Source organism: Pleurodeles waltl, chromosome 5 (genome assembly GCF_031143425.1).
Source record: "Pleurodeles waltl isolate 20211129_DDA chromosome 5, aPleWal1.hap1.20221129, whole genome shotgun sequence".
Taxonomy (NCBI): domain Eukaryota; kingdom Metazoa; phylum Chordata; class Amphibia; order Caudata; family Salamandridae; genus Pleurodeles; species Pleurodeles waltl.
In genome coordinates, this window is record NC_090444.1 from 1,097,701,201 (window position 1) to 1,097,724,827 (window position 23,627).

General features: G+C 45.0%; 1 protein-coding gene across 2 annotated transcripts in view; it reads right to left on the reverse strand.

Moving 5' to 3' along the window:
• Positions 1 to 23,627, reverse strand: part of PDE10A (phosphodiesterase 10A) — a 1,332,617-nt gene that overhangs the window by 694,205 nt on the left and 614,785 nt on the right. For both annotated transcript variants that reach the window (XM_069235310.1, XM_069235309.1), the window contains exon 5: positions 5,609 to 5,658. In XM_069235310.1, the coding sequence (XP_069091411.1) occupies positions 5,609 to 5,658 (50 nt within the window). The remainder of the gene's footprint in view (positions 1 to 5,608; positions 5,659 to 23,627) is intronic.

Genomic DNA, 23,627 nt, shown 5'->3' on the forward strand with positions numbered 1-23,627 from the left:
GGGGTTTTGATGCGGAAACTCCCGGTTGCAGCACCTCTGTCAAGAAATTAGTCTTAACTGCCACCAAAGGAAACTGGAAGTCCAGGACTTTAGCCGCCCTCTTCACCACTACTGCGTAAGAGGCTCCCTCTTCCATAGTCACGGTAGAGGGTGAAAGCATATCAGTATCTGAAGATGTGTCCAGTACACTACCAAAAAGGTCTAGGGAACCTAATAATTCAGGAGCAAATGCCCTCACGCATCACAATGGATGACTGGCATCATCATCGGGAAATGCTCCACGCCAGACCGGCACTGCAATGCCTGGCGGGCTCCCCAAATGGGGGCTCTAAGCCGTGTTGTTGTCGTGACTAATAGATGCGGACTAAACCGTCCGCCAGTACAAATAGGAGAGCAATAAGAAAATTTTTAAAATTGGTTATTCATTTCTAAATCACATCATAAATTTAATCAGTATAGAAGAAATGAAGACCAAGGTTAAAAGCAAAAAATGAAAGTAAAAATTAGTGCAATGCTCAACAACTTTCAAAGTACAACAAGGAGACCACAAACTCTGTGGTCCCTCTAATGTGGGGTCGACATGTTTCGCGTCTAGCGGTCAATCTGGATCCAATGACGCTTCATCGGGACCAAAAGAAAAGCTTCTCCGATTAACAATAATGAAAAGCATTTCCTGATGATGATGAGGATGCCAGTCATCCATTGTGATGCGTGAGGGCATTTGCTCCTGAATTATTAGGTTCCCTAGACCTTTTTGCATGTACTTGGAACAGTGTACCCTAGTTGTGTTTATTACTAAGTTGGCAGACTGTACACTGGACCATCAACCTCCCGGTCCCTCTCCTCTTTTTTGTTTTGACTCCAGTACACTAGCTTCACCCAAATCCTCACACCAATCCATGTCCTCCTCATAAGGCTGGTATTCTAAATAGTCCAGTGACCCCATCCATTCCTCCCTGAGGTCTAGTCCAGCATAATAGGGGTCAGGATTCGATCTAGGTGGCGTCCGAGTCAGGCACCAGGAGCGTTGGCACTGTGACCAGTGCTGGGGAAAGTTAAGGTGGTATGACTGGTGCCGGTCTGGAATGAGGACTGGATCCCTGGGAGCCCCACTGGTGCTGAGGCTGAAGCCGCTGGTGCAAAAACAGATGGGGACCCCTCCAACCCTGCGGGCCCGAAGGCAACCTGGCAGGGTCGGACTACCCTGAAATTAGATGCATGTTCCTAAGGTTCCAAAGAACGAGGCCTAGAATGAAAACCTCTCACCGGCTGACGGATAAGGAGAAGTCGAAGACCTCTTTGACTTCCTACTCTTCTTATGCCTCGACTTACCCGATCGTCCCGAGGACTTGGAGTGGGACGATGATGGCCTGCGAATCCGCAACTGGTCCCTGGACCTTCCGCCCAATCTGCACGTGGTCACATGCTGAGCCGCCATCACCTTTTAAGGACCACACCCTCAAAGCCTTTAGGTGCTTGGCCCGGCACTCGGAGCATGAATTTGGGTTGTAGCACGCTCCAGACACCACAAGCAGACGAGGTGCAGATCCGTTACTGAAATCACCCGATGACAGGATCCGCAGGGCTTAAAACCCATCTTACGTGATGACATCTCAACACACCAGAAGGAAGAAAACTCAAAAACGTTTGACAAAGTGGTGTGTCCAACGGTCATGGCCGCGTGGACGTAACCCACAGCAGTTCGGCACCACACTGCAAGACATATAACCAAAGGCTCCTTTTAGGTCTACCAACCGGACCCAAACAAATGGACAGTGACCGGACGCCTGGGAGTGTCCCGGATCGCACCAAACAGCCGTTTCTAAGCTGCAGCAAGAACAATTCACCATAGCAGCCTGGAGATGACGTGGCAGACACTGGGCCACTCTGGAAATTTCAGGCTGGATGGCAAATAGAGGAGACAGCAACCGACGCGAGAGAGCACACCCCCAGGGCGGCCAGGAGCACTTGAAACATGACCCCTGGCTGCTAGAACTGAGAAAATGCAGCAATGATAAGCCGGAAACACCACTGCCTGGCCTTACCATGGTGCTAGCCCCGAGATACTCATGGAGATGCGTGTGTGATCACTGGAGCTCGTCTGGGGCCCCCGTGTAGACTGATGGAGGGTGAGCTGGGAACTGGGTGTCCCCTCTGGTGGGATCTTACACCAGGGGCCCCAAATCTGTAATAACTGAGCGTTTTATGCACCACTTTCTGGAGAGGGAAAGGAAGAAGCCCAGCCCAGGTCCTGGGAAAGAGCAGCGCCCACCCCCTCAACACCCCCATTTGCTCCGGCTGGTTCCCCAGCCTGCAAGGTCCACTGCTGTATAAGTTAACAAGTTCCACTGCTTTGGACTAAAGGGCCCATCCTGGGCAGACCTTCAAATCGCTCCCTGCATTACTGCAGTCCTCTGCTCCTGTTCCCAAATCTAGAATCTTTGGTGTTACCAACCTGCTGTGTGCCCTTGTGATGTGCTCCCATGCACTTGGAAACTGTTCAAAACCACAGAAGTGGAAGCGTGAAGGTGATTCCTTACATTGCTGATCATTCTGGCTAGTGGAGTCAGTGGAGCCTGAATTGCCGGCCCCTGCTTGAGTAAATTCAGGTAGGGCATCAAGCATGAGTGATACCACACTAACTCCGAAACCCTTCTCCCTCCACGGTGTAACTTAAAGGAGTCAGACTCATTGTCCCTCAAGGGTCTGGACTGATCATTTGGGAAGCTCATAGAATCTGCAGCCTCTATGCCACCAAAGAAGGTCCACTCTAAAAGTTACTTTACCCAGACAACTGAACCCAGTCAAGACAATATCGAGGGAGAGATGGCACTGACAAAAGAAGCCTCCTGGCCTGGCTCAGGGACTTCAAAAAAAAGAGTTCTGGGAGGAACTACGCACAGACAAACTCTTCATTGGACACCCAGAGCAAAGATATTAATGCCCAGATGTCCTCCCTTCAAGTGGACGCAGACTCTGTGGGGGGCCAGGACTCTATACGTCAAGATAAAAATCCTTGACCTCAATAAACAGATGGCTCATTTAGAAAAGGACAAAGACCACATACGTTCCCAAATGCTGACGGCACTCCTCAAATGCGAAGACTTTAAAAAAAAAAAAAAAACATCGCTTCAGACGCGACAACATTCTCATCCGGGAACTGGAGGAGATGGCAGAGTCCCTTCTAGAAGCATTTTTGGTGGGTATGTTTTCAAATCTCTCTAATGATGATCATCCTGAGGTGCAAATCTAGAGGGTGCACAGGTAAGACCACAGAAGACGGTAATTGTGCAAGAGACCTTTAGTCAAACTACACTCCTTCAAGACAAAGGAAAAGATCCTCCAGGAGACCCCACAAATGGGATTTAATCTCCTTTCAGGGAGCTTCTTTCTCTCTATGTCAAGATGTAGCCCCAGCTAACTTAGCACGGAGAATGCAACTTAACCCAGTCACAGATCATCTACGAAAGGAATATGTAAAATACAGATGGACCGACCCATTTGGTATGGCCTTTAAACTTAAAAACCAAATCACATCATTTCACTGAGCTGAGGGGGCAGCGGCTCTGCTGATTCTAGAAGTCACCATCCCACAGGAAGAGAATGGATCAAGAGGAGAACAATCCTCAGACCAGCCTCGAGCCAGGACAAGTGTACAATGGCAATAGCAGCGTAAGGGACAGTGATCAGGCAAACGAAGAGATAATGACATTCACCCTTGGTGCCTCACTGCTGAATCTCTTGGGGGATGACGAGAAGAGCAAATCTTACACACCTTGACTCGGGTTGCGGGATCCTATCCTCACCATGCCCATGATTTTACTCAGTGTCTGATCGAAAAATTCCCCCCTTGAAGTGGGCACATACAAGAGCAGCTGGATGTTCTGGGTCATATTTAGCTGGAGCATGCAATCCTAAGGCGACTAACAGCTCCAGAGCAGTGTTCATCCGAAACTGGACCAAAGTCCCCAGTTGCACTGATCGAATGATAAGTTTTTCTAACAGTGAGGAGCTTTGGCTTCTAAGTTTTAAAGTATTACTGAGTCATGTTTTGTTTATGATATCATGTCCAGTGTTATTAAAATGTTGTGGGAGAGGAAAAGGGCTGGGCGAGGGGGAAGGCGATGGGGATACATGCGGAGACTCCCAGTTGCTTCGATTTGTAAATTTGGGGTACCAGATCACAAAGCAGTATATACCCCTGTGATCCAATGACTGTCACAATTTGTACCTGGAACCTTAAACGCCTTAATCCCCCTGAAGAACACAGATCGAAACACAAATCTTATCACTTGATTTATAGGTCATCAACCACTTTTAAACACAATGGGGTGGCCCTTTCATTTCACTCCTCTCCTAAATTTCACGTGATTACAGTTAGAACTGACAAGGAAGGAATGGTGTTAATGGCTAAGGTCTTATACATGGGTGTAAATAACTGTCCGTAAAGATATAATAGTGACAATCTATACTCCCATTGGGCCGTTTGCAACTGTTAAAATGCTTTTTGGCATGTACCAAAGGTAAAATGCGACTGAGTAACTTGTTACTGAATCACATTTGCGATTCGGTATTAGGAAGGGGCGTGTTTAAAGCATCCCTCCCTAAAACCGAATTGCACTGATATGTTTTGTGACCCGAATGCATTTGCAAAACGTTCTCACTTTACCAACTGCGCAGAGGAGGTAGTAACCCATTCCTAAACAGGGCGAGGTTCTCCTTTGTGAAAACATTTTTAATGCATCCCGCTTTCCTTCAGGGAAAATTGACTTTTTTTTTTAACTGCTTTATTTAAAAAATTGTCACAGACATAGTGGTCTGCTGACCCTAGCAGGCCACCATCCCTGTGAGTGCCAGCCATTCCCAATGGGTTGCAAATTGCGACCTGTCTCATGAATATTGATGGGGCAGGTCCCTTGAGACCCAATTGGGAATCGCAAACAGTGTCTCACAGTGTATGAGACTCGCAATTTGTGAGTCGCAAAAAATCTAAAATTGCAAGTCCCAAGCACTGAGGGTCATACATCTGGCCCTAAAGATTGATAAAAGAAATCCTCCCAGTAGAGGAGGAAGAGGTAAGCTGGCCTTTTGTTTATTACATCACTAATAAAAATGGCAAAATTTTGCTATTTCCCCTATAACCCTCACCCCAAAAAAGCCATACACAAAATCTGGGTATATTTACTATCCCAAACATAAGACAACCTTTTTGGCTTTGCCAATGTGTGTTGCTATTGCTTAAAACCACCATCAAAAGCACACAAAAAAAAGTATGCCTCAGTGTGGAGATGTATAGATGCATTTGTACCTCATCATGCATGTGCATCAATGGATCAGGACGCTGCTGTTGTCTTTTTTTGCTTTTAGTTACCCTTCCAGAGTGGTGGACGCCCACCCTGGAGGAATAAATTCAACATTTTTAAAAGGGTGTGAAAATGCATAATAGGGAAAGGAGGCCTGGTGGCAAATTGCAGCAGCTGAATTAAAAAAATAAATAAATAAATAAATATATATATATATATATATTTTTTTTTTGCAGTATTTAACAACTTGAATGCAGGAGCATTAATAGATTACATACCAAGTCAAGTTACACTTACATACTTACATTATTGCATTCTCCCAGGAAATATAGTGCAAATCCGTCAGCCTTCGTAGCTGTAAAAAAAAAAAAAAAAAAAGTTTAAAAAAGCAAAGTTATTCTAGGAGGGCAATAAAAGAGGTAACAGTATAATCTACAACGCAGTCGAGAGATAGCTACCACCTCACTTTTATCAATCGTGGCTAGGTCTGGGATTTCGGGACAGAAGGCCGGTTTTAAGTTCCTCTATGTTGAATTTGCAACTTTCTTGAGACCCAAATTCTATCATTTTTTTCCATTCAATTTGTCGGTGATCACTACATTTTGTAGTAACTATTGATATAATTACATAAACATATCTAAATGGTTATTAGTTTTGTGTCTGTATTTAGAGCACAGCTGAATAATTTTGGAGAAGCAGGAGTCGGGTGCTTACAGAGAGCTGGAAAGGCTGTGCTCAGGCCGAATTTTGGATTCACTGCAGGATCTGGCTTGACCCTACATACACCACACGGCATGGCTACCCAATCGACCTAATAAAAACAAAGTAAGTCTTGAGATAGGACTGATTTGTTGAAATGAAAGCATATCACTGGCTGCACAACGGTCGCAGTGTTGCAGTCAGGAAATCGATATGCTTCCTAATCAATGCCCCGGAAAGCAGTAAGCATAGTACAACGATACTATGAACACTGGGCCACTAAAAACTGTAAGGGGCTATTTGCATTGCCCTTAAGTAAATAAATACATTAATAATGAACAACTTAACCATGAAAATGCAGATGAAATGAATGAAGTTATTCTCAAATCCAACCATGTGGAATCCAGACGCCCACACATTATCCTTTTTGTTGTGTAACCTAATATCATGTACTTTATAGCATTCCCTACAATTTACCAATCATTGCCTCAAATTCATCTCAGAAACAAAAGAAACATGCAAGATCATTAAGAGATCCCACCCCCATTAGGAAACATCCTGGCACATGGCACCTTTGTAAGGGCTTTTAAAAGCAAATACTGAACAGAACCAGAGACATTCCTAGGCCATTATCATAGCAAGCCTTATAAATTATTAGGAAGGGAGTGTCTCCCAGATATTGACAGTATAAACAACCAGTGCAACGGAGTGCGACAATTCTACCTGGCTACCAGAAGACACTTCACAGACAGTACACAGTTACGCTATCATTTAGCCTTCAATCATAAATACGTGAAAAATATGAAAATAAAAGTTGTGAAAACGCTGCTACAACATCATGTTCATGTACTTTTGTATTGGCATTTCAGTGCTTTTCATTTAATAATCAAGTGAGAATCATTAATTTGCCAATTTGCCCATGCTTTGTGCCGAAGTTGCTCAGAAAAGGCAAAACAGTTATTGCTGATGCGGAACCATTTCATCAGAAAAGTCCCAGTGCCGTCTAGATGCATCATCACTCATGTGCATGATTTGTTTATGGCACCACAGCAGCCCCAGTGTAATGATGGATGCACATGCATCATATGTGTCAGAATGTACACACCCTAAAGCTGAAGAAAACAAATTACTTACCTGTAACTACAGTTATCCAGTATTGGTATCTTTCATAAATTCACATGCTTGAATCATCCCCGTCGAAGTGCGAGTCCCACGGTACATAAAATAGCAATAATTAACAAATAATTTTTTTTGCCATAGGCTATAATGGAAATACCAGTCACTTTTGTGAAAAGGACCCAAACTTGCCTGCTGACCAATCAGGCACCAGCTAGAACACTCTCCAGAGAAGCTCCTTCCCTCAGATTTTCCAGCACCAGAGTGAAAGATTTTAACCTGAGAGCAAAAGCGAGCGTCCAAGGGGAGGAGGGTGGGTCGCATGTGAATTTATGAAGATATCTATACTGGATAACTGTAGTTACAGGTAAGTAACTTGTTTTCTTATCCAGTATTGGATCTTTCATAAATTCACATGCTTGAATCTGAATAGCCAGCAGTACTGTTGATAAACATTATACTCGCAGTGGATGGAGGGTGCGAGCATGGAAATCCTTTACAACCTATATGAAATAGTCAGCTCATAAATCTTGCATTATGAACTTCAAAGAAATATAGATACTGCTAAGTACATATACTGAACATCCGTGTTATACATACACATATATATTCATATACATAACCACATACATACTTATATAGAAGCACGTCAAAGTATATAGGATGGAAATCCTGGCTATTTGCATATCAAACCATTTCTATATAACTAAGGAAAGGTCTCACCTTAATGAAAGCGATGACGTAGAACAGCTTGTCCTACTAGAGAGTCGGTTCTCTGCGATGACTCCAAACAATAGTGCTGCGTAAAGGAGTGCGTAGTTTTCCATGTCGCAGCTTGACATATGTTATCCAGGGCAATACCCTGAAACAAAGCAGCCGATGTGGAGACTGCTCTTGTGGAGTGGGCTCTAGGGCGCCTAGTCAACGGTTTTCCTTCCTTGGTGTGACAGAACTGGATTGTAGAGGAAATCCACCGGGCTATAGTGGCCTTGGTGACCCCTGTTCCTTGTCGTCCAAGAGAATAAGATACCAAGAGTTGATCTGATTTCCTGATTTGTTTGGTACTTTGAAGGTAAAATTTGAGGCATTGTTTGATTTCCAAAGAATGTAGAGTTTTTTCTGCGATTGTAGTTGGATTTGGAAAAAAGGTTCGTAGTATCACGGGCTCATTGAGATGGAATGAAGATGGCACCTTGGAAATGTATCTGGGGTTGGTTCTGAGCATAACAAAGTAATCAGAAAAAAACTGAAAAGGTTCTTTAGTAGTGAAAGCCTGTATATCACTGACTCTCCTGGTGGAAGTACTTGAGTTCCGCCCTGTGAATAGGTTCGAAAGGAGCTTTCATGAGCTGAGACAGGACTATATTAAGGTGCCACTCTGGCGGAGATAGCTGCACCGGAGGGAAAGTGCAGAAGAGGCCTCTCATGAACTGCTTAATGATTATGGATGAGCCGATTGAGGGCATCTCAGCTGATCGCCTATAGGAGGCTATAGCTGCTAGGTGAATCTTGACTGATGCATGGCAAAGACCAGCCTTAGAGAGTGTGAGAAGGTACGAAATAATTTGTTCTGGCTTAATTTGTAACAGGTGGAAGTTGTTCTGTGAGCACCAAACACAAAATCTCTTCCACTTCAGTTTGTACGTCTTATTTGTGCTCTCTGCTCGTGCCCTAGATAATATCAGTCTGCATTCCTGATCGATGTTCATATCGTGAAACTCTCCGTACTCAGGAGCCAAGCATGCAATTGTAGAGAAGTTGGATCATGATGAAGGATTAGACCCTGATTCTTCATGAGAAGGTTGTGGTTGCAAGGAAGGCGGACTGGATTGGCAACGGACCGGAGTAGGAGCTCCGTGTACCAGTACTGTCTGGGCCATCTGGGGGCTATGAGAATGATCTTGCAGCATTCGGACTTCATTTTCCTGAGGAGCCTGGGAATCAACGGGATGGGGGGAAAAGCGTAGGCAAAGATCCCGGACCATCTCATCAAAAGAGCATTTCCCCACGACCCCAGGAGTGGGTATCGACTGGCGTAGAACTGGCATTTGGCGTTCCGGTTGGTGGCAAACAAGTCTAGGATCAGCTGACCCCATCGTTGGAAGATGCCGTCGAGTATGTTCTGGTTGAGTTCCCACTCGTGGCAGTTGTCGTCCGTCCTGCGGAGAGAGTCCGCTAGGGCGTTGTTGACCCCTGGCAGGGGCTCCACCCGGAGGCGAATATTGTGCAGTGTGAGCCAGTCCCAAAGAGACTGAGCTTCCCTTGAGAGAGAGAGAGAGATCTTGTTCCTCCCTGCTTGTTGATGTAAAACATACTTGTTGTGTTGTCCGTCCTGACCAACACTGAGGACCCTGCAATGCGTGGAAGAAAAGCCTTGAGTGTGAGATGGATCGCCTTCAGTTCTAGCAGGTTTATGTACATTCCTTTCTGGAGATTGGACCATCTTCCCTGAATGCGCATGTCTTGAAAATGGCCTCCCCAGCCTTCCAAGGAAGCGTCTGTGGTGATGACAAAGTCTGTTATTGGTGTTAGAAACATAAGACCTTGGGAGAGGTGGTTGGTCTGAGACCACCACTTCAACGCCTGCCGAATTTTTGGTGTGATAGTTCTTAAGTCGTCGAAGGACCCTTGCGACTGGGTCCATTGGAGTTGTAGTTCTTCTTGCAACGGTCTCATTCTCAGCCTTGCCAGTCGAACTAGGATGATGGCCGAGGAAATCATGCCCAGAAGCGACTTGAACAGTCGTACTGAAACAAACTCTTTTGTGGAAATTCTGACATCTAAGTAGGTTAGCTTCTGCTGCCTTGCTGGAGTGAGATGCTTTGTTCTGGATGGTGTCTAATTCTGCACCCAGGGAGACTCTTCTGCATGAGGGAAGTGTGACCGACTTCTGTAGATTTACTGTTAGCCCCAAACTGTGGAATAATTTCAAGCAAGCGTTTGTCGCTTTGGAGGCTAGTAGCGTAGACGGAGCTTTTATGAGCCAGTCGTCCAGGTATGGAAACACCTGGAAACCCTTGCTGCGAAGGAAACCTGCGACTGGGGCAAGGCATTTTGTGAAGATTCTTGGAGCTGACCTCAGCCCGAATGGTAGAACTTTGAACTGATAATGGGCACTGGCTACAGTAAAGCGGAGATATTTGCAATGTTTCTAATGTATTGGTATGTGGGAATAGGCATCCTGGAGATCCAATGTTGTCATAAAATCTCCAGGATTGAGGAGGTGCAGGATATCTGACAGAGTGATCATCCGAAAAGATTGCTTCCAAAGGAACTTGTGGAGTTTCCTGAGATCTAGTATCGGACGCTATTCCCCTGACTTTTTCTTTATTAGGAACAAACGGGAGTAGAATCCGAGACCTCGTTGCTGAACTGGAACTCTTTCTATAGCTCCCTTGGCAAGCATAAGGAATACCTCCTGTTGAAGCAGACGAAGATGGAGAGGTCTGCCTGTTCTTGGTGGATGATGCAGTGGTGTTTGTATGAATTCCAGGGTATGACCTCTTGTCACTATATCCAGCACCCATTTGTTTGATGTTATTTTCTTCCACTCCTGGATGTAGTTGGAGATGTTCTCTCCTATTTGTTGGTGTGAACATTGGGGAAGCATAGCCGGTGCCTGGAGAAGATCATTGCTTTCTGGGTTGATCTCTGCTTTGTGAACCCTGTCTTCTCTTTCCTACCTGTCTGGTAAATCCTCTTCCTCTAGCACCCCGAAAGGGCTGTTTACGGTACTGTAGGGTACCTAGGGACTTGGCAGTGTCTGTGTCGGTCTTGATGGGCTGGAGCGTGTCATCTACATGCTTGCCAAAGAGAGATTCGCCATCGTAGGGCATGTCGAGGATTCTGGACTGCACTTCCGGCCTGAAAGATGTGGCTTTGAGCCAACCTTGGCGGCGTAAGACCGCGGCACAAGCTAGCTGACGAAAGCCAGTGGAGGCTATATCTAGAGCGCAGTCGATTATCTCCTCCGACGTACGCTCACCTTCTTGGAGGATCTTCCATGCCTCTGCTTGCTTACTTTCAGGGATGAGATCAATGAAAGGTTGCATATCCGACCACATTTGCCGGTCATAACGACCCAGGATTGCCAATGAATTTGCTGCTCTGACAGTGGTTGCTGACATGGAGGAGAATCTTTTGCCCACATTATCCAATCTCCTTCCTTCTCTGTCCGGAGGGGTAGAGATAGGCGTTGATGGGTTCTTAGAACGCCTTTGAGCAGCTTGTGAAATAACCTAGTCCGGCTTTGGGTGGCCAGTGAGACATGCCGGAGAGTTTTGGGTTGCCTTGTATTTCTTGTCCAGTTTTTGCAGGACTGGTGGGACTGTTGCCGGGTTGCGCATAATCTTTGTGCCCTCGCTCCATATAAAAGTCAATAATAGGAATGGAACGTACAGACTTCCTTGACTGCTCCTTAAAATCATGCAGGAAACATTCCGACTGAGAGACAGATGTTGGAAGGTGGAAGCGTGCAGCAGCTCTGTCCATTAGATTGTGGAAACCACCTATATCCTCGGGTGGAGAATCAGAAGGGCGAGGAGGTGGTGGAGAAGGAGTGGGGGCCAAGTAGTCATCCCATTCCTCAGTAGGATGTTGCGGGGTAGAAATCTCTCCTTCCTCTTCTTCCCCTGAAGTGTAACCTTCATCTCTAGGGGGTGCAGCTAACACAGAGTGGGGTGTCATTCTGGGAGTAGCTGGAGGAGGAGGGACATTGCTTGGTGTAGCAGGATAAACTGGCGGTGGTGGCTGATCTTCTGCTGCAACTGGAAACCTCCTCCTATAATCCTCTAGCATTGATTGTAAGTCCTGGATTAAGGAGGAAGGCATCTGTATAGAGTCTCGTGGCTGAGGCTCTCTTGGTTGGTAATAGTGTTCTTGATGTGAGTAATATGGTTGGTATTGGTCATACTCATCATCGTCTTCCTCTTCTTGATATTTAACGTGGAGCTGTGATGGGCTGTGTGCATCTCCGAATGGACCCTCATCGGATTCCTCCCAGTCGAGTAGATGACTGGGTACTAAAGTTGACACCTTGCTTAGAGACGTGTCTATGGCATAAATGTCTGATCTGGGCAGAGATGTGATCCTGACCATGGCGCGAAGATCCAGAGACCTGGAAGAGGTAGGAGTAGCCTCTATCTGTCTGACAGGCACCAGTGACATAGTAGATGGTGTCAAAGTTGAAGATGCCGTCAACAGTACTGTGACCAGTGATGATTTTTCCATAGACGACGATGGTGTAGTCGACGGTGGTCTTGTCGATGACGGCTTCTTCGGCGGTGTCCTCGTCGACCGTGAGACAGCCGATAGCGCTGTCGTTGGTGATATTATAGTCGACGGGGCTGTCGTCGACAGTGTTATCAGCGACGATGTTGTCGTCGTTGATGATGTTAACGACACACTCTGTTCTGGAGTCCTCGTAGACGGAGGTTTGATTGAGGGGATAGGATCCCTTACCGTTGACGTCAATGTAGTCGTCGCTGACGATGGTCTCGTCGACGAGGTAGTGGAGACGGTAGCTGTAAATACCGTCATAGTCACGGTCGTCGACGGTGGTGTCGTCGTGGACTTAATTTTAATAGTTACCTTTCTAGAGGTAGATGGCTCTGAGGAAGGAGAAAGACGGTAGGACTCCTTCTTTTGAAGAGGAGAAGATGGCTCAGAGGAAATTGAAGTCTGTAAGCCCTTTCCATGATGTAATTTCTGCCTCTTTCTAGAATTTTCTGTCTGGCCCAGGTCCTCAGATTTGGACCTTTTGCGTGGCCTCTCTGACACACTCTCCTTACCTGAAGTAAAGGATTTTGCCTGTAACCATGTCAGGAGTCTACCCTCACAGTCTCTGAGGGTTTTTGTGGAGAAAGTACGACATATCTTGCAGTCCTTCACCTGGTGTTGTGGGTAGAGACAATACAAGCAGTCTTTATGTGGATCATCCACATGGAGCCTTTTCTTTCCACAGGTCTTGCAAGGGCGGAAAAGGCCTTTTCTAGAAGAATCTGACATTTTTTAATTTCTCTGAGAGAAAAATGCTTCTGAAGAAGTAGAAAACTGAGCAGAGCTCAGGGAGACTCCCTTCACACGACGTGCGGTAGAAAATCTGAGGGAAGGAGCTTCTCTGGAGAGTGTTCTATAGGGTGCTGGTGCCTGATTGGTCAACAGGCAAGTTTGGGTCCTTTTCACAAAAGGACCTGGATAGGCTATATGAGTGACTGGTATTTCCATTATAGCCTATGGCAAAACAAAGTATTTGTCAATTATTGCTATTTTATGTACCGTGGGACTCCCACTTAGACGACAGGGATGATTCAAGCATGTGAATTTATGAAAGATCCAATACTGGATAATAAGTCTTTCCTTTTTAAAGTACTGTTCCCATGTTAAAAATATTTTTTTAAAGTGAAAAGTGCATTAGTTCAAAAGGAATGGCCTGGCAGCAAATTGCAGCCTAGTGCGTACTCCCAAATAAATTAAATACATTTAAAAAAAAAAAAGGTGACAGGGAGGGGTGGGGTGCTACAGTGGCGTAGGAGGGAATAGAGAGAGCTACTCAATGCTGCTCAGTAGTGGAAGCAACTGAGAACCCGGAAAAAGAGGGGTTGGGGGAAGGTGGAGGTCAAGGGAGCAACAAAGGAACTAGGTAAGGTAAGGGTTAAAAATGAAAAAAAAATTCCATAAAAAAAAGCCGAGCTGGAAGGTAATTTGCAAGGGAAACAAAGGACGCGATTGGTGGGGAAAACATGGAGAGCATGGGGCGAATTTGTGAGGAGTTAGAAGCTCACGGGGAAGAGAGTAAGAAAACATATGCACTTGGCGTAATGGCAGTGCATGAATGAAGTAGACCCCGCATGTGAACTTGAGGAAAGATGCCAGTAATTCAATCAAGAGAATTAAACAACAGAGCGTGGTTCGCTTAGAGAAATGGTGAGGACTTAATCAGGGGTATACAGCAGAGCTTCCACAGCGCATCACACGTATACTGCACCCCTGATATCGACCTGGAGTGCTGCAAGCAACCATAAAGAGGAATTTCGTGACCCAACATTCTGATGATGAGGTGAGACAGAGGCCAACTGAAGCCAGGCTGGGCTCCATCTAGCATGGTAATAGCAAGGCCTTAGTGAGCAACTAGGAAGAGGAGTGAACTCCCTGACCTGGAGCGGGGGTAGCAGAGCCATGGAAGTGAAAGGAAATGCCCATTGGTTCGACCCCCCACCCAATGGCTGGACCATGGGCCTTAGTGGAGGCCACCCCAAGGGAGCAGAACCTGGGCTTGACGGGAGTAAGGAGGGGGAGATAAGGCAGGCAAGGAAGTTACTGGTTAGGAAGGGGGCCACTGGTTTCAGCCCAGTCGTAAATTTATCTATAGGAATGTGGCTGAGAAGTGGAAGGCATTTAACTGCAGGCGCCTGGCACACAGACCTCTTTCTCTTGAGGGTTCTTCAGAGGACAGTAGTGCTGCTGCATTGTGCGATGTGAGGGTGTTGAGATGGGGAGGGCTATGGGGAGCGGTGTGGCGGGGTATAGACGAAATGCTATGCAGCATGGCTTGACGCTAGCATAGTATAAAGAGGTGTGCTCCATATCAAGACCATGGCTGGCAGGCTGACTCATGCATGCAGCCAGAGGTTGTACAAAGGGCCTGCTGGTCGGACGCAGGCTTTATTGTTGCAGGGTTTAATGAGTCTCTCCATTTGTGGTTGCTACCGTTACAATTTAGCTGAGGTGAAAACAGGCTCGAGGGTGAATTATCTGAATTCTCTTTAAAACGATATTTCATGCTGGCTGAACTCTGTGGCAACAGGCTTAGTAGGGAAAGCAATACAACGTACTTGGTAGTAGGGTCATTTCTGGCTACAGGCACTGGTTGTGAAGGGACACAGGTGGGATCATGGTGTCCGACATATAATAATCCTATGGGTTGACTGTGTCGTTAAATAGGGTGCATGTGGGTTCACAGTGTGGTATTATTGATGGGCACACAGGAACACTTACGGTGTATGTAGCTTGAATGTGCAGGCTCTCATAGTGTGGCAGCTTGGCACTTGCAGTCCCTTGCATGGTAGGTATGGGGCTCTGGCCTGTGCTAGATCAAGTGCACTGTGACAAGGCCAGTCCAGGAAGGAAGTGATACTGGAGACGAAACAAAACAAGCACTGGAAAAGCAAATGGGTCTCACTTATAAAAGAGCTATTTCTTTGCAATGTATTACTATGTTGTACACTAGTGTGGGTGCTGTTTTGCTTGGTAAATGTTGGTGGCGTGGAGTGGGCGGTGTGGTGTAGAGTGAAGTGGGGTGGAAAGAGTGGAGTGGATTCAGTTAGTCTGGTGGATTGGAGTAGAGTGGGGTTATTTGGATTGAGGTGGGGTGGATTGGGTGGAGTTAGGTGGATTGGAGTGGGTGGACTGCTGGGGTGGACTGGAGTTGGGTGGATTGGGGTGGACTGGAGTGGATTGGATTAGGGTGGGTGGACTGATAGGCCTGGGGCGGGGTGGATTGGACTGAGGTGGGTGTATTTAATTGGAATGGGGTGGTTTGGAGTGGGGGATTAGAGTTGGGTGGATTGGATTAGAGTTGACTAAAGTGGGGTAGACTGGATGGATTGAAGTTGGGTGGACTAAAGTGGGGTGGTGTGGATTAGGGTAGAGTGGGGTGGATTGGAGTAGACCGGGGTGGCTTGGAGTGAAGTGCAGTGGGGTGGTTTGGAGTAGAGTGGATTGGAGCAGAGTTTAGTGGATTGGAGCTAAATAGAGTGGGGTGAATAGGAGTGGAGTGGAATGGAATGGAGTAAAGTGGACTGGATTTAGTGGGGTGGATGGGAGTGGGATGGATTGATTGGTATTAAGTGGTCTGGGGTGGGGTAGACTGGATTGTGATAGACTGGATTGGGGGTGTGGTGGATTGAGTGGGATGGACTGGACTGGGGCAGAGTTTGTTTAGATTGGAGTGGGGCAGATTGTTTTGGATTGAGTGGGGCAGAGTGGAATGGGGTGGTTTGGAATAAATTGGGTTAATTGGATTAAGTGGGTGAATTAGATGGTGTGGGGTGGAATGGACTTCAGTGGGATGTGGAGGATTGGAGCGGGTTGAAATGGTGTGGATTGATGTAGTGAGGTGGCTTGGATTTACTAGGGTAGGTTAGAGTGAGTATGGTCAGTTGTATCGAGGTGTAATGGATTGGGGCGAGGTGCACTTTAGTGGGGTTGGGTAGACGGGGTGGGGTGGATAAGTGGAGTGGAGTGGACTGGATTTGAGTGGATTGGATTTGAGTGTGGTAGACTGTGGTACAGTAGATTGGAGTGGATTGGGGTGAATGAGACTGGAGTGGGGTGGACTGGATTAGACTGAGTGGACGTTTTGGAGTGGGGTCGATTTTTAGAGTGGGTTGGATTGGTGCTCGGTGGATGGGAATGGGGTGAACTGGAATGAGGCAGATTGGAACAGTATGGGGGGATTGGATTGAGGTGAATTTAATTGGAGTGGGGCAGACTAGAGTGGGGCAGACTAGAGTGGGGCAGACTAGAGTGGGGCAGACTAGAGTGGGGCAGACTAGAGTGGGGCAGACTAGAGTGGGGCAGACTAGAGTGGGGCAGACTAGAGTGGGGCAGACTAGAGTGGGGCAGACTGCTTTGGATTGGGGAGGATAGTAGTGGAGGATTGGAGTGAGGCAGACTGTTTTGGAGTGGGGCAGATTGTTTGGGATAGGAGTAGAACTGATTGTTTTGGATTGAGTGAGGGCAGATTGGAAAGGGGCAGATTATCTTGGATTGAAATGGGGCAGACTGGAGTGGGGAGGATTGTTTGGACTGGAGTGAGGCAGATTGTTCTGAAATGGAGTGGGGCAGATTGTTTTGGATTCTAGTGGAGTGGACTGGAGTTGGGTAGATTGTTTTAGATTGCAGCGAGGAAGGTTGCAGTGGGGCAGTGTTTTCGATTGGAGGGAGGCAGACTACAGTGGGGTAAATTGGAATGGGGCAGACTTTTCTGGAGTGGGGCAGACTGTTTTAGAATGAGTGGGGCAGTTTGTTTTGGAATGGAGCAGTTTAGAAGGAGGCAGATTCTTTCAGATTGGAGTGGGTCAGACTGTTCGGGATTGGAGTGGGACATGCTGTTTGGGAATGGAGTGGGGCAAATTATTTGGTATTGGTGTGGGGCATACTGAAGTGGGGCACATTGTTTTGGATTGAAGTGGGACAGAGGACAGGAGCGGGTCAGAATATTTTGGATAGAAGCAGGGTAGATTGGAGCAGGTTAGATTAATTTTTATATTGGAGTGGGCAGATTGTTTTGGAGTGGGGAAGATTGTTTGGGATAGGAGTGGGGCAGATTGGGATATGAGTGGAACTGATTGTTTGGGCTTGGAGTGGGGGTGGATTGGAACAGGGCAGATTGTTTTGGATTGGAATGGGGTGGATTGTTTTAGACTTTAGTGGGGCAGATTGTGTTAGATTGGAGTGCAGCAAGACTTGATTGGGACAGAGTGGAATGGAGCAGATTGTTTTGGATTGGCATGGGGCAGACTGTTTTGGATTGGGGTAGATTGGAGTGGGACAGAGTGGAGTGGATTGGATTAGTACAGATTAGAATGGATTAGAATGGTACAGATCATTTTGGATTGGGGCAGATTGTTTTGGATTGAAGTGGGGCAGATAGCAGCTGGGCAGATTGTTTTAGCCTGGAGTGATGCAAATTGCTCTAGATGGGAGTGGGGCAGATTGATTTGGATTGGCAGAATGGGACTTGAGTGGGATAGATTGGGATTGAAGTGGAGTAGATTGTTTTTTATTGGAGTGGAGTAGATGGGGCACTATGGGGTGGGTTTGGAGGATTCAAGTGTGGGGACTGCATTGGATTTAGGTGAGTAGGGAGCAGTGGGGTGGATTGGAAAGGTCTGGGGCCAACTGGATTGAGTGGGGTGGATTGGATTAAGTGAGATGGATTGGTGTGGGGTGGATTGGATTGGTGTGCTAAGGAGTGGGGTGGATTGGATAGGAGTGTGGTGGATCAAGGTGTACTGCACAATTATGTGTTAAATCATAATTTTGGAAATTACACATAAGAAAGAAACAATGTTATTATGAAATATTTACACAAGATATTTGTCATCATTTGAGAACACAAGTAAAAAAACATGAGTTTCTAAAGGAAAAGAGTTAACTATAGAAATAAAACACTGAAATTGTCTTTGTCCTGTTGGGCAGATCTTTGCCAGTCATGGCTTCAGTCTGCATGGCCCTAGATGTCAAAAGGGCTCTCAATCACATCAGGAGCAGCGGATGGGCAATGATTAAGTTGAATCAATCACTGCTTGGTCCCTGCTCTACAGACAGGAACAGAAATGATACTTGGCCTGCAATGAGGAATTATGAGGCTTGAAAGAAGAGTGCCTCACAAGGCAACAAACGGTAAGCAATGAGCGGGCTCCAGTCCTTTTTTCAGTTAACAGTCTTGCAAGAGCGACGCATGTGCTAGTGCATGCTCCCGCAGACTTGACCCTGATATGGCAAAAAAAAAAAAAGTAGCAAAGGGGCAGCCTTCACCGCAAACAATTGCTATTAGGTAATAGCTATTACTATTGCACACCTAGCCCTATATTTTTAATTTGTAGGCTTGGCAGTGTCCCAAACAACTCTTTTTAAACACTTGGTATGTCGAAAAGCTTTTTTTCAGCTAGGGTTTATCAGACTTAGGCACAATATAGGGGTTGATGCAAAGAGATATCCTACCTAATTGGGAAAAGCGTTTTTTGATGTAAAAGAGCCATGGACTATTCAACCCCAAATTGCAAAGACGATAATCCTTAATCACCTGCTGGTTGAAAGTAGCCCAGGGGTTGTTCCATGTAGACAGCCAGATAATCAGAGGTGCAAGTTTAATAAGATCCTCGATGTAGAGGAACCCAAGTTTCTTGTGGCAGGCAAAGTGAAGGCACTAGGGAGGGTGGAATAAGAGTATACGTTAAAACTTATTTCCTCTATTTGAATTTTGTCTCTTTTGCATTACCCCAGACTTCTGCACCATAAGTAGCAACGTGGGCACACTGCATTTTAGAGATTTGAAGGAAAGCTGCTATTGTCTCTTCCCTCCTCCACCAACCACCACCACAGGGAACAAACTGAATGGTGTGCCACCTGAATGGGTAAATGAGAGGCTCCTTGTGGATAAATTAGAATGCTAAATGCCTGTTGAGTCCAGGAGGACCTCCAAATATGAGAAGCTAGTCACAACAGACAACTTATTAGAGTTAATTAGGATTAAGCTCAGTCTTTGCCTCCTGGGCTGCATGCCATGACAAGAGATTTGCTTCAATGAATATTCATATCAAGGTCACCCATAAAATTTGCGAAGCCTTGTGATAAGAGCAAGATGCTCCGTGGTGTGAGCGCCAACAGCACTGCATCATAGGCATAAAGTAGCAATGGAACCAGCAAATTGCTGATCTGAGGTACCTCCTGTCCATAAGAACTTAAATGGTGACTTAAGCCATTAATATCGAGCATAAAAAGCATAAGCTTTATGATGCATCCATGACAAACCCCTCTGCAAAGGCTGAATATTTCCATACATTTGCCATTTAATCCGAATCAAACCCAGGCAGTTAAATTCAGATGAAAAGATAAAGATGACCAGGGTAGGGCACATACCTTAGTCATGTAACACTGGCTATAAACGGAACCTATTAATGTGGTTAGAGGCACTACACAAGTCTATGAAGGCTGGGTACTGCAGGCAGTGCCTGCCAACGACAGTACTGCTCCACAGTACCAAGGTGCTCCGTGAACCTATACTAACAAAGGCTTAAGATATTATGATCGTTGACCCATTCTCTGACCCGATTAAAGATCACTCTCCCCAAGATGTTTGCTCAAGTGTTGATGAGGGAGATCGGTCAATTACATTGAGGGTTCGATCGAGCCCCCTTCTTAAAGATAGGTATAACTAGGAAACTAGAGGATGGTAGTGATTAAAAATTTCAGTTGATTCAAAATACTGATTAACATGGATGCCCTTAAATCATATTTACACTTAAGTAGGTCAATCAGAACTCCATCCCGCCACCAGAGCTTATTTAGAAGGACAACCCTGAAGGCCTGTCAATACTTCATCCAAGCATATCTTATCCGAGCAACAAACCGGCAATTATTCAGGACTTCACATCAACTAAAACAGTAAATCTTAGAGAAATGAGTAACCCAGTCAGCTGCTGGAATGTGTGTAGTGAGCGACGTCAAATGACTGTGGCTATTTCTTAGACAAATGATTGAGAGTAAGAATGATTTAAAATCTTTCCACTTCAACATGACCTCGATATTCTAGGGCCTAAATCTATACTTTTTCTGCTTGAAAGTGTGTCTGTAGTGGGCTCTGCAACTCTTCACTAACACTGTGTCACTCAGGTTGGCACCCAAAGCATCTCTCAGATTGCAGTTAGCTAAGGTATGAGCTGATCCAATCAATTTTGGGATCTGGGCAATGGAGTGGAGAAGAGGCTTTGTAAGCAGTTTTCTCACCAACATGCAAATCTCAGTAGACGACCCAATAAATGTCACTCTCACTCTGCTGTGAGGCAAGTAGCAAAAGCCACAAATTGGCCCTTTTAAGAGGATTGCAGGAGTAGGTAATGTCCATAGCAGCCACAAAATGTTGTCTAGTGCTCATGTGAAAAACTAGAGCCACGGTAAAACAGGATATGATACTGGAAGGTCAATAGACAAGATAAGAGGATTATGATCTCCAATGCACACATGGACAGTTCTGCAATTCGAGACAGAGCTAATGGGTAATCTAGACAGAAAAATATAATTAATAACAGCTGATCAACCCTGGCCAAGGACATGGGAACAGCAGGAATTTGGGAAGGATATAATTGTGCTTGTCATGGATTTCTTTAGGATGAAGTTCCCAAGCTCAATGCCTCTGAAGTAAGAACGTGTGTGAGTGTTTTGTAACACTGTCAATCCTGTAGTTTAGATCTGAAGTATGGAAGTATTTAAAACAGTGTTAAAATCCACACATAAAATTACATTGGTACAGTGATGCTCCCCTGTGTGACTTATTAACCATGTCAACCACTGCAAACAGCCTCACGTAGTTAGTATCAGAAAAAAACGAATTATGATATTAGTTGAATATACATAACTTAAAATTATTATGACACTTAACTAATGCCTGTATCATGCTGTCACCGGGGACTGGAGTGACCATAAAATTCAGTGATAGCTTTAGCCACATTGATAGCTCTCCTTTTGCTCTCACCAGCCTAGATAGTTGGGAAGAGATACAACTTTAATTGGCATGCTGGTTCTCACATAACTCCTGCAGCATAACAATATCAAAGGTTTCAGTAAAAGAAGACCAAGCTCTATGCTCAAACCTAGCAGCATATTCTACAACATTTCAACTCACCACCCTTGTGGAGCCTAGAGTAGAGGGCGACATCTCCATGAGTGAAGAGAGCTATCCTAAAATATAAGCTGCCAACTGTGCTGGAACTGTTAAAAATGTGAGGTCGAAATTGTGAATGTCAGTAACATCTTTCATTGGAGAGAAGCGATTTTGCAATGGAATAAACCTAATTAGCACAGGAACTGATGGTCGAATGAGGTCTGAAAGCTCTTGGGGACAAGAAAACGCAGGTTTGTGGTAGACGCCATGAGGAAATATCAAACAGTCACTAGTGCTGCCATAAAGATCACATACTCAGGAAGGCAACCAACTGATTTATTTTTATTTTTAGATGGGACAATCCAAGAAACCCGCCTCACAATAATGAGTTCATTGAAGAGAGATGGGCTAAAGTAAAGATGTTTAGAAAGCCAATGTGTAACCACCTTATTCTTGAGTAGCACTGGATCTTCAGTTACTCCTTTATCAAGCGGGGGGATATATATATATATATATATATATATATATATATATATATATATATATATATATATATATGCCACTGGGCAATATATATATGCATGATAAGTAAGATTATCAGCTAAATGTGATATAAAAGTGGTCTACTACTGAGAAGAAATTTTGGATGTTAATTGCTAAAAATGTATCATGTATTATGACGGACAATTTGATTTTTCGAAGTAGAAATGTAAACTGGAAGTATCAGAATTCCCAGTTGGAAGTATATAATTGACTGAAACGTCATAAAAGTAATTTACTACTTCAAATAAACTTTACCTTCTAATTGTATAAAAAATGTTTTGTTTATTAAGGTTTTTGCAAAATTTATCAGATATTGTGGCGGGTATTTTGATTTTCCTAGTAGTAATGCGATTTGGAAATACAGGATTTTTTCAGTTGTAAACCGCTGTAGTTTTTCTTTTATGTCTATGAAACTGTTGGATATAGTTTCTAAAGGAATAAGGGCTCCGTAATCAATTTCCGGCTTCGAGGAAGACCGTAACGGTTGAAACACGTTAGCTGTGGGGAAATAAACCATTTTTGATTGCATCGCCTGGAGTGCTGGCTGTTCCTTTCTTGGATATCAGTAAGAAAGGCAATTAATGGTGTTTAGCAAGTCCTGCGCCCACTGCCGTGCACCGACCCCGCCTGATGGAAGCAGTCTGATGAATGGCAGGAGGTATTATATATATATAAAAAAAAAAAATACACACATATATATATATATATATATACACACACACACACACACATATCCCACCCCCCCCAAACACACACACACATCCATCCCCAGGGACCGCCACCTCCCCGGGGCTTAAAAAAAAAAAAAAGAATGAAGGGGTCAGTTGCAAACCACCAGCCACCGGGACCACATCCCCAGCGCTATTTCATGATGGAGCGGGGCCACTCAGCCCCCCTTGAGGAGCTATTAATGGCCCTGGGGACCACCACCCCTAATGGCCAGCTCCTGCTATGTCCCATAGTGCCCACTCCTGGGACATAGCTGTTTTCTGTGACGTGGCAGAAGCATTGACACCTACCACCAAGTCAGAGCCAACACGCTTGCAGTGAGGGAGAGCGGTAAAACAACTTAACTGTGCATGGCAGGGGCATGAGTTATAGTTACCTAAGGACACAAGTTATAGTTACTTCAATTAACTAACTATAACAGAGTATGGCTTTTTAGATTTCAAATATGTGCCTAACCATAACATCTCTGTAACCTTTATGCTTTTTTAATTGAATTTCTATGGTTTCTAAAGTCTATTTCCTAACTATAATGTCCCAGTATATATAGACACATATATAGACACATATACACACACACACACAAACACGTATTCACTGAAAATAAACAATGGTTAAAGCAATGTTATATCTAGGTGAATTTGTCTATCACAACATTAAAAAACACAATGACTCATCAGTTATATTTAGCAGTGCTAACTATAACTTGCGTGCCTGCAATGCAATATTACCTCACATACATCACTCATGACATGTTTTACAACATCATTTATGACATCACTGATGACATCTCATCATCTCTTATTAGCCCCCTGGTATCTTATCCTCCAAGGTGATACCAATTAAAAATGGGA